Source organism: Hydra vulgaris, chromosome 10, assembly GCF_038396675.1.
Source record: "Hydra vulgaris chromosome 10, alternate assembly HydraT2T_AEP".
NCBI lineage: Eukaryota > Metazoa > Cnidaria > Hydrozoa > Anthoathecata > Hydridae > Hydra > Hydra vulgaris.
In genome coordinates this window covers 6,310,060-6,322,830 of record NC_088929.1, presented here as the reverse complement: position 1 = coordinate 6,322,830, position 12,771 = coordinate 6,310,060, and the positions used below count along the sequence as shown (strand labels likewise).

Here is a 12,771-nt window from a genome sequence, read left to right as displayed (position 1 = left end):
AAAGTTTCATGCCATTTGCGGCACTCATCAGGAATATTTAAATCAAGAAAAAACCGTTACAAAATTCAAAAAAAACAGCAACAAAGGAATGAGCTCTGACGTCAAATAATAATAATAGTAATAATGATAATAACAACAATAATAACAATATGGAAAAATATCTTTTTTAATCGCCAGTGCCAACACAGGCTGTATTCAAGCTTCACTGTGCCATAACAAACTTCCAAACAGATTTGGAGATCTGCTAATTTACCTGATCCACCCTCCATCCATCCGCTTGAATATGGCTGGGAAGTTGTCGGTGATACACTCAAGTCAAGAATGAGTTCTTCTGAAAACTAAATTGCACCTCCCGATATTCTACGTCTGGTGACTTACAGTTGCACTGCAGCTTGTCGAACCACACAATGTTCTTGCTCGAAAACTAGTTTATCATGCACTGAATTTCGCAAATGTAAGGGTGACTTCAGCTGCCTCATTCCGGCAACAATTGCAAAGTTGCCAGAAGATACAGAATCGGAAGATGATAATTTTGAAATTGAAAGTTTAGACAGCGACTAATCTTATAACAGTCATACAATATTTGTTAAATTATATTATCATATACATATATCATGTAATCTCATTCTTAATTACTAAGTAATTAAGACACCAACAAAATATATTTGTTAGTGAAAATAGAATATAGTTAGCGATGAGTGAAAGTGCACTGCAGGATAGGTTGGATATATTTAAAAATCAACTTTTTAGGCGGCCATTTTGAATTTTTTAATTATTTTAGCGGCCATGTTGGATTTCAATAAATGTATAATAGATAGAAATGTAATTTTTCATAATATTTATGTAAGTTTGTAGACATTATATAGCATTGTATGACGATTACAAGTCGATTTAGAAGAATTTGTAATTTTGGCTGCCATCTCGGAAAAAATGCGGCTACCGTAAAATGCCCAACAGATGGCGTCTGGCTCCCAACGGATTTGGATTCTTCAGATCATATTACTCTTGGAACCATCAAAAAACTTTATTTATGTCACAAACGACGTGCCAAAATTTTTACATTGATTGATGCTCAGATATGATGCTTTGAAGCAAAAAGAAAAAAAAATGCTTTTATGCAAAATAAAAATATGCAAAGAAAATTTTTGGATAATTCTCATGATTTATTTTTAAAAGTTTTGTCAATTTTTTATTTGATAAGCTTTTTTTTAAACAATTTTTGAAAACCTCTAAAAATTAGTTTTCATCTCAAAACATTTTGGGTATTTTTTTAATTATTTATCCAGTGGGTATGTTTTTTATTATTTATCTAGTAAAAGATTTGCGAAAAAAACTTTTTTTTTTTAAATTATTTTTAAAAATCAACTTTGTTACCATTTTTTGCCTTTCTGAGGCACTATACGCTGGCTTGAAGTTAAATATCATTTTAGCATATAATATACGCAGATTTTAAGTTAAATATCTTACATTTTAGCTTATAAGAGTTATGTTGCATTGTTATTACATAATTACGCTGTGACGCAGAAATAATTAACTATTTAATTGATTTATGTAAACAAATGTAATTTAAAAAAAAAATTTAAAGTAAGGGTATTTTTTTAATTTATTTATTTAAAAAGTATTAATGTATTTTAATAACTATTTATAAAGCTAAACTGAAATTTATTTTCAATTTACGTTTTTAATAAATCTAAAAGTCTAAATCTAAAAATTCAAAAAAAAAACGACGAATGCAAAATTACAACTTAATAGAACAATAACGTTCTGCGCAACCTTTCCATTTTGTGTAGCATCTATATTTTCCTTTAACATTGTCAGTGTTTCTTTGATAGCATTCATCAAACGAAGGATTGCACTAAAGAATCAACATTTTATAAACTTTTTTAATTTTTTCTTTTTTGCTTTTTAACACTTTGTCCAAAATATTTAAAATATAATAAAAACCAAAAAATGAATCTATGTTAAATACCTTGTTTGCTTTTTTACAAGCTGTTAATATACATTGTTTAAGTTCTTTTTCGCATTCAATTTTTCGAAGTATTTTTTTTGAATGATTTTGACACCATGAAAATGATTTGTAACACTATATGACAAATACAAATTATTTATAAAAGTTATAATCAGCATGGATATATTAAGATAAAGAAAAAATAATAATATATACACAGAATCTTATGTGATATTAAGTGATCGTTTGCAAATTATGTCACGCTTTAGGGGGATTTATACATTTTGTGACACTATGTGACAAAGGTGGTAGGTAGTTAAAAGTTTCGACGTCACGCTGATTTAACCTTGTTTTATAAAATTTTATTGTTCTAAAATTATTGCAAGCTAAAATTTAGAAATGCATCATCAGTGCAATGGGTATTGTGGTATAACCTCCTCCGGCTAAGTGATATATAGAAGACCACATACCCGGCTCTGCAAAGACAACTTCAGCTGCGAAGTAGGTTATAGTGCTAAGGAGCACTGTAACCTACTTCGCAGATCAAAAGTAAGTGGTTTTAAGAAGAACGAAGGATGTTCGAGTGAAAGAAGTTGAGTTAGAAAGATAGCATAAAGAAAGCGGACATATATTGCACTGAGTTAAGAATGTGTAATTAGTACTATTAATTAGATTACCTAACTAATGTACCACTCTAGAAGCAACTTACGGGTGAATTAACACCGCGCCAGAGGTATCATTAATGCAGTGGCATTGACTTTTTTAACATTTGGAATGATTAATCAGACGCAATATATAAATGAATAAAAATATAAATATTTAAAAAACACATGTTCATTGTTCAGGAAACAAAGAAATATAAACATGCCGATTGAATAAATGGAATAAAAAAATTCTATAAGACCAAAATACTTCATCATTGCCATGGAAACTCTATGCACCATAATGATCATTATATGGAATAGCTTTGATAAAAAAAATCACCTACCACAGAAATATCATAAAAGTATAAGCTATTATAAAGGAAACTGTAAAGAAAACTAGACAATAAGGTCGAATTCATAAAAACTAGACAATAAGGTCGTAATCATAAAAACTAGACAATAAGGTCGTAATCATAAAAAAAAAGAGAGAAAGCATCAAAAGGCCTTTTTTTTTTTTTTAATTTTGTGTTAATTTTTTTTTATTTAGGTGCCCTAAGAAGACCTAACGGTCTTGTCACAGAGCACCGCGGTAGTGCATTTAACTAGGAAGTTCACGCCTTTTTCCTTACCGTGACGCGAATATATGTCCAGAGTTCGTTTCGAACCTTGATCTCCTGCTTCTAAAGCAAGCGCTCTAAACACTGCACCACGGCTTCAATATAGAAATATAAATGTGATTGTTGGAGTTTAATTATTTCTTATTTAATCATACTGTTAAAGTAAAAAATGGAAACCTTATTATTAAACCTATAAATTATTTGTTTCCAAAAAAAAATAATGATACCATATGAAATGATCATACGATGGTAATAAACTACTATGGACAAAAATTTGGTATGGCCACATGTGTTCATAAAAAAATAGCCACACTAAATTTATGGGATGTCTTAAATGTGGACTATGTGTGGCTATGGTATTTATATCACTTAGGTGGTAATCACATATGGCCCACATGTAACAGTAATACTTGTGCCAGTCACATGGGATGTCTTAAATGTGGGCTATGTGTAGCCTCAGCGCGGATCAAACATTTTGTCAATTGTTTTCTTTATCATTAAGCATTTGATTTCATTGACTAAGCTTTACTATGTTTTTAAATTTACTTTTTACTGCTCAAAAATTATTAACAACGTTAACTGATATGTTTTTTAAAAATAATTAAAAAGGAACTCGTTCCAATATTTATTTGTTGTTTTAAAGGACAAACAGATAAAACCAATTGTCACCGTGAGTTTATTTGTACATATTTTAAGCAATATTTTTTTCTGCAAAAAGATAAAAGCGTGATGCAAAGATTTAAAATTTTTTTAAATCCAATGTTTTGATCAAGCATCAAAGATAAACATTAAATTAAAATGGTGACAATGAACACACCATGCACATAGTACATATCACGTACATGGTATTATATCAATGTTTTGATGGAGCTTTAAAGATTAACATTATCAAATTAAAAAATGAGCATTTGTTTGAAATAGTTAGCTAGAGAACCAATTGTTGGTTAGAAAACCAATTGTTGGCTAGAGAAAAGAGATTATTACTTATTTATTTATTTCTTTTCTTTAATTTTGTTATTTTTGGTGCCCCAAGAAGACCTAACGGTCTTGTCACAGAGCACCGCAGAAGTGCATTTAGCTAGGAAGTTCACGCCTCCTTCCTTACCGTGATGCGAAAATATGCTCAGAGTTTGTTTTGAACCTGGATTTCCTGCTTCTAAAGCAAGCGCTCTAACCACAGCCACATTTATTAACAAATAAATACACTAAGATTATATTTAAAAATATATATATAAAAAAAAAAATTACAAAATAAAGATTTTGTCAAGAAGATAAGTAATAGGAGATAAATGAAGAATGCAGAAACTCAAAGATGATCACTTATTAGGTTTCCTTATTTTACCAGGGTTACTTAAAAATATTTTTTGTCCACTAATTTCCCTAATTTAAGATTATGTATAAAATAAATCTTTTTTTTGAAGTAGAGGCAAACTATCAGGTTTTTTTGAAGTAGAGGCAAACTATCAGCTTATTACTTTACTTTTTTTTAAAAGAACTTTAATTTTTTTTTTTAATTTTAATTAAAATCGGTTGGTTAAAATGTCATAAAAGTTTTTGAACTTGAAAATCAAACCCAACCATTAGGCCACCAAAATTAAAAAGTCTAAATCTGTTACAAATTTTTTTAACATTCTACTGAAGTTTGGCATTATTTTTTATCGTTATACTAAAATTTTTTTTATCGGTATACTGAAATTTGGCGGCGCAATGCATAATTTTGTAATACCGTACATATAGAAGTTAAACTTATATTTACATATCAATCGTTTTATTATTATTATTTTTTTAATTACATTAAATAGCCATTAGCAACCCTTGACTATCACAAGAGATCTGGTTCGCTGATCTAATCAGTGCTAAATAAATATTTATTGCAATTGTCTCCGTTCCCTTAAGTTGTTCTGATCTTAGCTGATCAAAAAATAATTGTAAAAATAAACTTACTTGAGTTTGTTTTTTAGCTCGATCCACAGATTCAACTTTTTCGTATTTTGCCTTTTTTTTCTTTTTTAAACGAAGCTTACCAGTGTCAACTAAAAGTCCTTGGTTCCTTTGTGCAAGTTTTGTTGTTTTCACAAGTTCATGCTGTTTTTTATTGTTTGTTTTCTTATTGAAAGATGTATAGTCTTGCGACGAAGCATTGTCTATAGACCTTAAACTTTGATCTATATTTACATTTAGCAACTGTTGAGCTCTTGCATTTACTTTTCCATCATATTTATAAATACTTTGCTGATGCCAAGTTGACACACCATCATTGGCTAGTTTATAAAATCAATTAATTAGTTAATTAACCAATTAAATAAATAAAAAAATAATGGCATAAGTACAAATCAATTTTACAAATGTAACGAATGGTGCAAGAAGCAAGCAAGCAAGGTGCTAGTTGCAGCAAGAAAATTTCGTTTGTTTGATTAGGGTTAGGATTTAGGTTAGATAAAATTTTTTTTCTTATCTTTGATTTTAGAGTCAAAGAAAACACTAATTTTTAAAAAAATACTTTTTTTGTTGTTGTTGTTAATTTAAAAATTTAAGCTTTTTGCGTTTTTGGAAAAGTGTAAACTTTACCTTATAAAGTAAATGCCAAATAAGATTTTATTTAGCGTTTATATTGCAAATTAAAAAAAATTGTATAAGCAATTGAAAGATAGTTAGGCTTTTATATACTAATTAATCCATTAAAACCTTAAAAATGATAAAAAGTGGAGTTACACAGTTTTTGCACCCCCGTCTTCAATTGCTATAAATAAAGTCTTTGAAAAAAATTATCGTATTTGTAGTTTTAAACAAATGACGTTTTTTAGTCGGATTTTGATTTCCAATGAATAAAAAGTATTGTATGTAAAAAACCCAGATGTTAAATTAAGATCTCTAGGATAAAAAAAAATTGGTCTTAAGCATAAAAACTTTTCACAAAATAATAACTTGTCCTAGACTAAAGGCCATACAAAGTCTCCCATCATCGTGCATCGCCACAACTCTAATTTTTTTTTTCTATTGTTGCAATAGCTTGGTAATATCGTTTACAATGTTCTTCGCTGACATCACCTATAATTATTCTAAAAAAATTGAAGTGCTTGCTCAAGTAGTATGCAAGTAGTAGTGTGTAGTGAAAATAGTATTTATAGACATGCAACATGTGACATGCATAAGTTAGCTGAAAAACTCTTTGTAAGTACTGGGTTTATGGTTGCCTTAAAACCCTCTAACAACAGCACGAAAGACAGACAATATCTCATCAAACTTTTACGCTTTTCAGACATTAGACAATTATTACAGAACCAACACATACATCACAACTTATTTTTGCTTTGAGCAGGTTTAGAAACAAAGGTGGGATTTTTTGAAAGTTTTTACAAGCACTTATAAACTGTTTTGCCTATCTCAACTTAATGTGATGCGACGGAGGGAAAACTTTGTTGAAATGGACCTTTAGTTGATATTCAGCCAACGAAGAACTTTTTTTTATTTTAAGGTCTTAGTCGGCCCAAAACAAATACGTCAGTCTCCCCTTACTATCTGTAATTGTAGTACTTTATTACTATCACTCTATGTTATTATGATTCTTTATCCTGTCACAAACTAATTTTAGCCGATTTCGTGTATTATTCCATGGTACTTATTTTTGAAACAAAACTATTTGGAAAAATTTCGATTAATAAAAAAGTGAAAAAAATTTTTTGAAATGCAATGCAATGCAGTGCAAAAAACAAAAAAAATTAAGCCTGAAGTTGAACTGAGCATGATATTGAAATATTTATAGTTTATAAAAACACCTTTTTTTAAATATCTCTTCGATTCATAAATTAAGGTTCATTTTAAAGAAATTTTATATTATTAATACTTTAAAAGTGAATAATTTATTTATAACCTTAAAAATCAGATTACTTAAAACTTATTGTTGGAAATTATTAGAGCCGTCGTGGCGCAGTGACCTTGCAGCAGTCAGCTTGCTTCAGAATTAAGTAGAAGTTGGTGGGCATAATCGTACAATATTTTTTTTTCGTGGAGACATAAGATGTTTGTAATTTTGGAAAATAATATTTTAAAAAACTAATAGCTGCAACGTAACTAAATTCCAGTAAACTAAAGTCGTGTTCCAGACTCAAGAAGACGTTTTAAAGACGTTTTAAAGACATCTTGTTTACAGAATCAGTGCAAAAACTAAAAACACTACATTTTCACTTTTAAAGGGCGTCGATGTAAATTGTCGTTCTTAAAAATTTTTTAAATATAATATCAATTAAATACCTTTTACTGGATTTGAATAAAGAGTTATTGCCAAAATCAAACAACGCACCAAACTCATGCTCATTAGACTCCTATTGTTAAACCTATTAAATTTTTTTTATCACCAATCATGACGAACTGTTTTATTTCTCCAATTACAAATAACTATTTTTGTTATTATTTTTCAATCTTTTAAATTTTTGGAATTTTTTAAACAAGATTATGAGCTGAGATAATACTAAATGAATATTTTTTAATTATTTTTTTTTGTTTCTAATCTTGAGAGATATATTCGGCACTAGCGCAGTTTCTAAGCTGCAGGGTTAAACGAAACGTAGATTTGGTAATTTGTTTGGCTGCATATTTTTACATATTTTGCGATTTTTACAATACTTTTATAACTAACATCTAACATTAAAATTTAAATAACAACAATAACAACAAAGAATATAGGGTATATATATATATATATATATATATATATATATATATATATATATATATATATATATATATATATATATATATATATATATATAACGCAGTATAAAATATTTTTTTCTATCTTTTTTCTATTTTCTACCTTGCTTTAAATTGTAGTATATAGTGACCCACAAAAAAAGGTCCGGTTGTCGTATTTTGAAACCCTATACAGGCTCAGAATAAATCTGTTGTTAATTTAAAGAAATTAAAAAAAAAATTGTTAAAGTAATTTCAATAAGATCTATAAATATGTTTCTTGTAAAATATAACGCCCTTGGTCTTGAAATATACTTAATGCAAAGTTTATATGCAGTTTTACCAGAGAGCTGGTGAAGAACATTATTTATACTTGTTGATTATAAAGAGTTAAACAATAGTTTTTTCAAAAAGAAAATTTGTACTATTTGCAAAACTAGCTTACATGTTTCATGTGAATATATGAACTCTGAGGAGTTTTTGTTTTCATATTTTTTTAAACTATAATTTTGAGAAGGCTGATATATTTTTTTTTACATAACTCTAATAAAATATCATCCTTAAACTATAAACCCTTTTAAAGATTTAGAAAAAATTTGGCAGGCTACATTAACTTATATAAAAAAGATGGCATTTGGATATTAATACTCTATTTTAAAATTTAACAAAAGTAGTGAAGTTTATATGTTTGTCTACTAAACAGTAATTTCTTTTACAGTTACATATAAACAATGACCGCAACCGGCAAGAAAAAGTATTAAAGTAAAACAAGTCAACCAAATAAAGGTGGTAATCAAAAAAACACTAATGATTGTTGCACTATTTTGAATTGTAATAATTGAATAAAAAATTGATTAAAAAAAACCAAATTAAATAGTAAAAGTTGAACAAATTAATGTGAAAAGAGTAATGAAGGAAAGTTTCAGTCAGTTTTCATGCTGTGTGTTTTTCTTTAACCTAAAACGGGTTTAGTTAGGTTTTAGCCTTAATGAATTTGTTAATTGTAAAAAATTTTATTGTAGTAAATGCTGTTTTCTAGCAGACTGGTAAACAAGACTCTGATAAGCATTTGTTAAATAGTTTTGAAAGTATAGTCAACAGCTGCGGATAACACTATTGCCAGACATAAGTCGTCCGGACCACAAGTTGTAGAAGAGTCTAAGCAGGAATTCACTTTAGATACAGAAGCTGGAGTGATACGAAAGTCAAGCAATGAATCAACCTATTTGTCGACTATATCAGGTAGGATGTGATTGGTGGAATCAAGAAATAAGATTGATGAAAAGTTCTTAGCAAACAATTCAGCTTTGTCTTTAGGTGAGGTAACAAAAACTGAACTATGCAAGAGAGGAGGAATAACAGATTTTGCCCTTATTATGAACACTGTTAAAGATTTTTCAAAAGTATCTGGAGCCTAATTTTTGAGATGAAATACGAGATTTTGTGACCTGAGAATAGTGGGCTTTGACGTTACACAAAACCAATTATTTAATGGTTTCTATAAATGGTAATAGTAAACTGACTTCTGTTTTCTGAAGAATTGTTTTGGCGATAGATGTGGAAGTAATGCTTACGATTGGATATTGCAGCAGCAAAATGAGAGAAAAACCATTGAGAAGAGTGAGGCTTTACTTGGAATTGTTGAGAGGGAATAAAAGATTCCATGGTAGCCTGAATCTAAGAAGTTACATAAGAACCACATTTGTTAGCAGGAAGACGAAAGATTTCTATCAAGGGCCATCAAGAAGAAAATCACGGAAGAGTCCCAGTCAGTTTTAAGGTAGTTGTAAGAGGTAGAATGATAGGGGGATTCTGATGATGAAGAAGAATGAGATAATAGTTTTAGAGAGATCAAACCGTGATCAGACGCATCTAAAGGTGAATGTGGAGAAACTAAGCACTGATTACAAACAGAAAAAAGAAATAAGTTGAGTAGATAGTTATCTTAGAAGTATTTAGCTATTAATATTCTAAGAAGTATCCATAAAAATGGAAAAAAAACTTTCTTATTAATTTTATAACAAAAAATTATTATGTATTAAACTTTTTCCCAGAGATTTTTATCTTTGTTCTCAAAATTCAATATAAAATAGTGTTATATGATAACGTAAGAAATATAAGTTTATCAAATTTTTTTTCAATCTAATATTGTTTACTATCAATTGCTATGAGTGAAAAATTTTAATTTTTTTTTACTAGTTGTAGAATACAATAACCAGTATTTTGTTCAAAATAAAAAACATGTGTTTTATATATATTGACTTTTAAATTTAAAATAAACAACAAAATAAATTTGTATGTTTGCAATTTTTTTAGTTTCTTAGTTTTCCATAAAAGTATAGAATGTTAAGAGTTATTCCTTTTAGTAAATGGTTTACTATATCAAAACAAATGTGTGGACATCTGATGATGTCCACACATTTGTTTTAATATGGCTTTGATAAATGTGTGGACATCTGATGATATCCACACATTTATTTTAATTTAGTAAACTAAAATTGTTAGCAAAACAAACCATTTTAAAATCTTTCTGACTTTAGATAATTAGTCCAAGTTCCATTTTGACGACAGAATTTAAAAAAATTTCCGATTTGCCGACTGATGATACATATAGGATTTCAATTTGACGATAAATGTCATAAAGTTCTTCGAATGAGGGTATCACACCCTCCCACTTCACTTTTTTAGCTACTGGCATAACATGTCTGCTACATGTGTTCTATTTTAGTTTCTCATTGTGATACTCTTGCACTTATTTTTTGGTATGATTTGTTTTTAACAATACAAGTTAGTTTTCCGTTATTATTAAAGATATCTTTTGTAGGCTGCAACAATGCACTACAAAATATTCAATTAAATAATTATATTATATCTATGTTACCACTCTCTCCTACTCTTATTTTATAATAGAGTTAGAGAGAACCCAAATATTGCATCTAATGGTCCAAATCACATTCCAGAAATCCAGATAATAAATCGTTTTAAATGTCTTTCTTAAACGTCAATAAATAATGGCTTTGTATCGAAATTGGATCTCCTAGTATTATATTTACATAAATCTTTTAAAAGTAGACTGTAAATACTAAAAGACATAATTTTATTAATTATTAATGACACAATGGAGTACCACTCTACAGTTTAGGGCCCCTAAATGCTGTATTAAGTTATTCCATATTTTCTAATGGAAAACAGTTGCTTTATTATTTTTATGAACAAAAAAACACAAAATTTGACACCTCGCAGGCTTCATGATTTCAATTATTATAATGTTTTTTTCAAAACATAGCTTTAGGAGTAACTGTTTTACCATATGAAAGTAGTTATCATGGATTTCACCACTAGTAGAACGCCTTCACAATTATAATGATTCATGGCGCTCATGTATCATGGTGCCCTAATTTTCTTTAATGTGTATAAAATGTAAAATAATACATTAGCTAAAGGCCTAAAAGTATATATAAATGTGTGAGTATTATTGTGTTAGACTTTTGAGAAAATAAGTCTTGTTCTTGGTCTTGAAAAAACTTTCGAAGCCTTGGTCTTGGTTTTGGGTTGACTTTTGATGTCTTGGAATTGGTCTTAAAATCTTAAGTCTTCGTCTTGATCTTGAGCCCAAATGTCTTAGTCTTAGTCTTGGTCCTGGCCTTTACTGTCTTAACTACATCTCTGATCATCACTAAAAAAAAAATACAGAATTCTAACCCAGCTTTAAACTATTGAACAATACCAGTTTTTTGGAGAAAAAATCAAAGGCAGAAAAGTGCACATAGCAAAAATTTCACAGATAAAAAAATAAATTTTCCAAATAATCTACAATTACGTAATAAGAACTTGACAAAGTGTTAAAAATTTACAATGAATGTGAAAAGATGGAAAAAATATGATGCTCTTTAAATATTATTTTTGATATTATTTAAGTTAACGGCCAAAGATTATCCAACTAAAACGAACATCTTTTTCACTAACTTATGAAAAACAAAGACGATGAAGGGTACTCAACAGGTTGAAAAAACGGAAACCCTTTATCCATCAAAAAGAAAAAAACTTCTTTCTGAATAATTTTGAAAAAAAAAAAGACATACTACTATCTATAAAACAACATATTACAATCAAGTGTGATGCAAGTCTGCAAATTATAAAACAACATATTACAATCAAGTGTGATGCAAGTCTGCAGATTATAAAACAGCATATTACAATCAAGTGTGATGCAAGTCTGCAGATTATAAAAAGAAGATAAAAGTAAGAGTTGTTGTCGACCAATCAGAACATACATCAAAGTAAAATTGCAGCAAACGTGATGACAATCACAGGAGACCAAATCACGCTGCTGAAACCTAAGGTTGGCAAAGCTAAAACTAAAGCTGTAGGAATTACAAAGATTCTTAATGTGTGGAACTCAATAAATATGATAATAGCTGGTACAACAAGTGTTGACACAGGAAAAAATGAATGATTGGCTCAAAAGCACATAATTTTCTTGGAGAAGGAACCACAATTTATTGCCAGCATCACGTTCCGGATAAAATGGTGGTGGATGAAAAATCTTCTAATAGCACGAAGTTGCAAAACATTGAGACAAATTATCGAGTTCCCATTTGTACCTATACTTAAGAAGAAGGCCCGAAGAATAAATTTTTTGATGTTTCATATAAGACACTTTCAGAAAATATTGAAAACTCCAAACTTTAGTATGCCCATATGTCAAATAAAAGTATTTGAGTAAAACACTTTCTGAAAAAGCCTTACATGAAACATCGGAAAATCTGGCCTACGAGCCAGAATAATATGTATGAATAATATATGAGGAACTAATATATATGAGGAACTTTTGAATATGAAGCTGAATAAATTCTTTATTAACCGGACTGGA

The 12,771-nt window shown here is 28.9% G+C and overlaps 1 protein-coding gene across 1 annotated transcript; it reads right to left on the bottom strand.

The window, feature by feature from the left end:
- Positions 1-1,585: 1,585 nt before the first annotated feature.
- On the bottom strand, positions 1,586-7,709 carry LOC105843385 (uncharacterized). The gene is made up of 4 exons (XM_065807167.1): positions 7,461-7,709; positions 5,154-5,470; positions 1,970-2,083; positions 1,586-1,855 (listed from the first exon to the last, which is right to left on the bottom strand). The coding sequence occupies exons 1-4, from the start codon at positions 7,522-7,524 to the stop codon at positions 1,739-1,741; spliced, it is 612 nt and encodes a 203-aa protein (XP_065663239.1). The 5' UTR covers positions 7,525-7,709; the 3' UTR covers positions 1,586-1,738.
- Positions 7,710-12,771: the final 5,062 nt, after the last annotated feature.

Bases quoted from the DNA above. Each gene is read 5' to 3' on its own strand.
- LOC105843385 (XM_065807167.1), bottom strand. From the start codon at position 7,524: ATGAGCATGAGTTTGGTGCGTTGTTTGATTTTGGCAATAACTCTTTAT. The intron at 2,084-5,153 runs GTAAGTTTATTT...TTTGTCATATAG, and splicing joins GAGCTAAAAAACAAACTCAA to TGTTACAAATCATTTTCATG. The intron at 1,856-1,969 runs GTATTTAACATA...TTGATTCTTTAG, and splicing joins CTTGTAAAAAAGCAAACAAG to TGCAATCCTTCGTTTGATGA.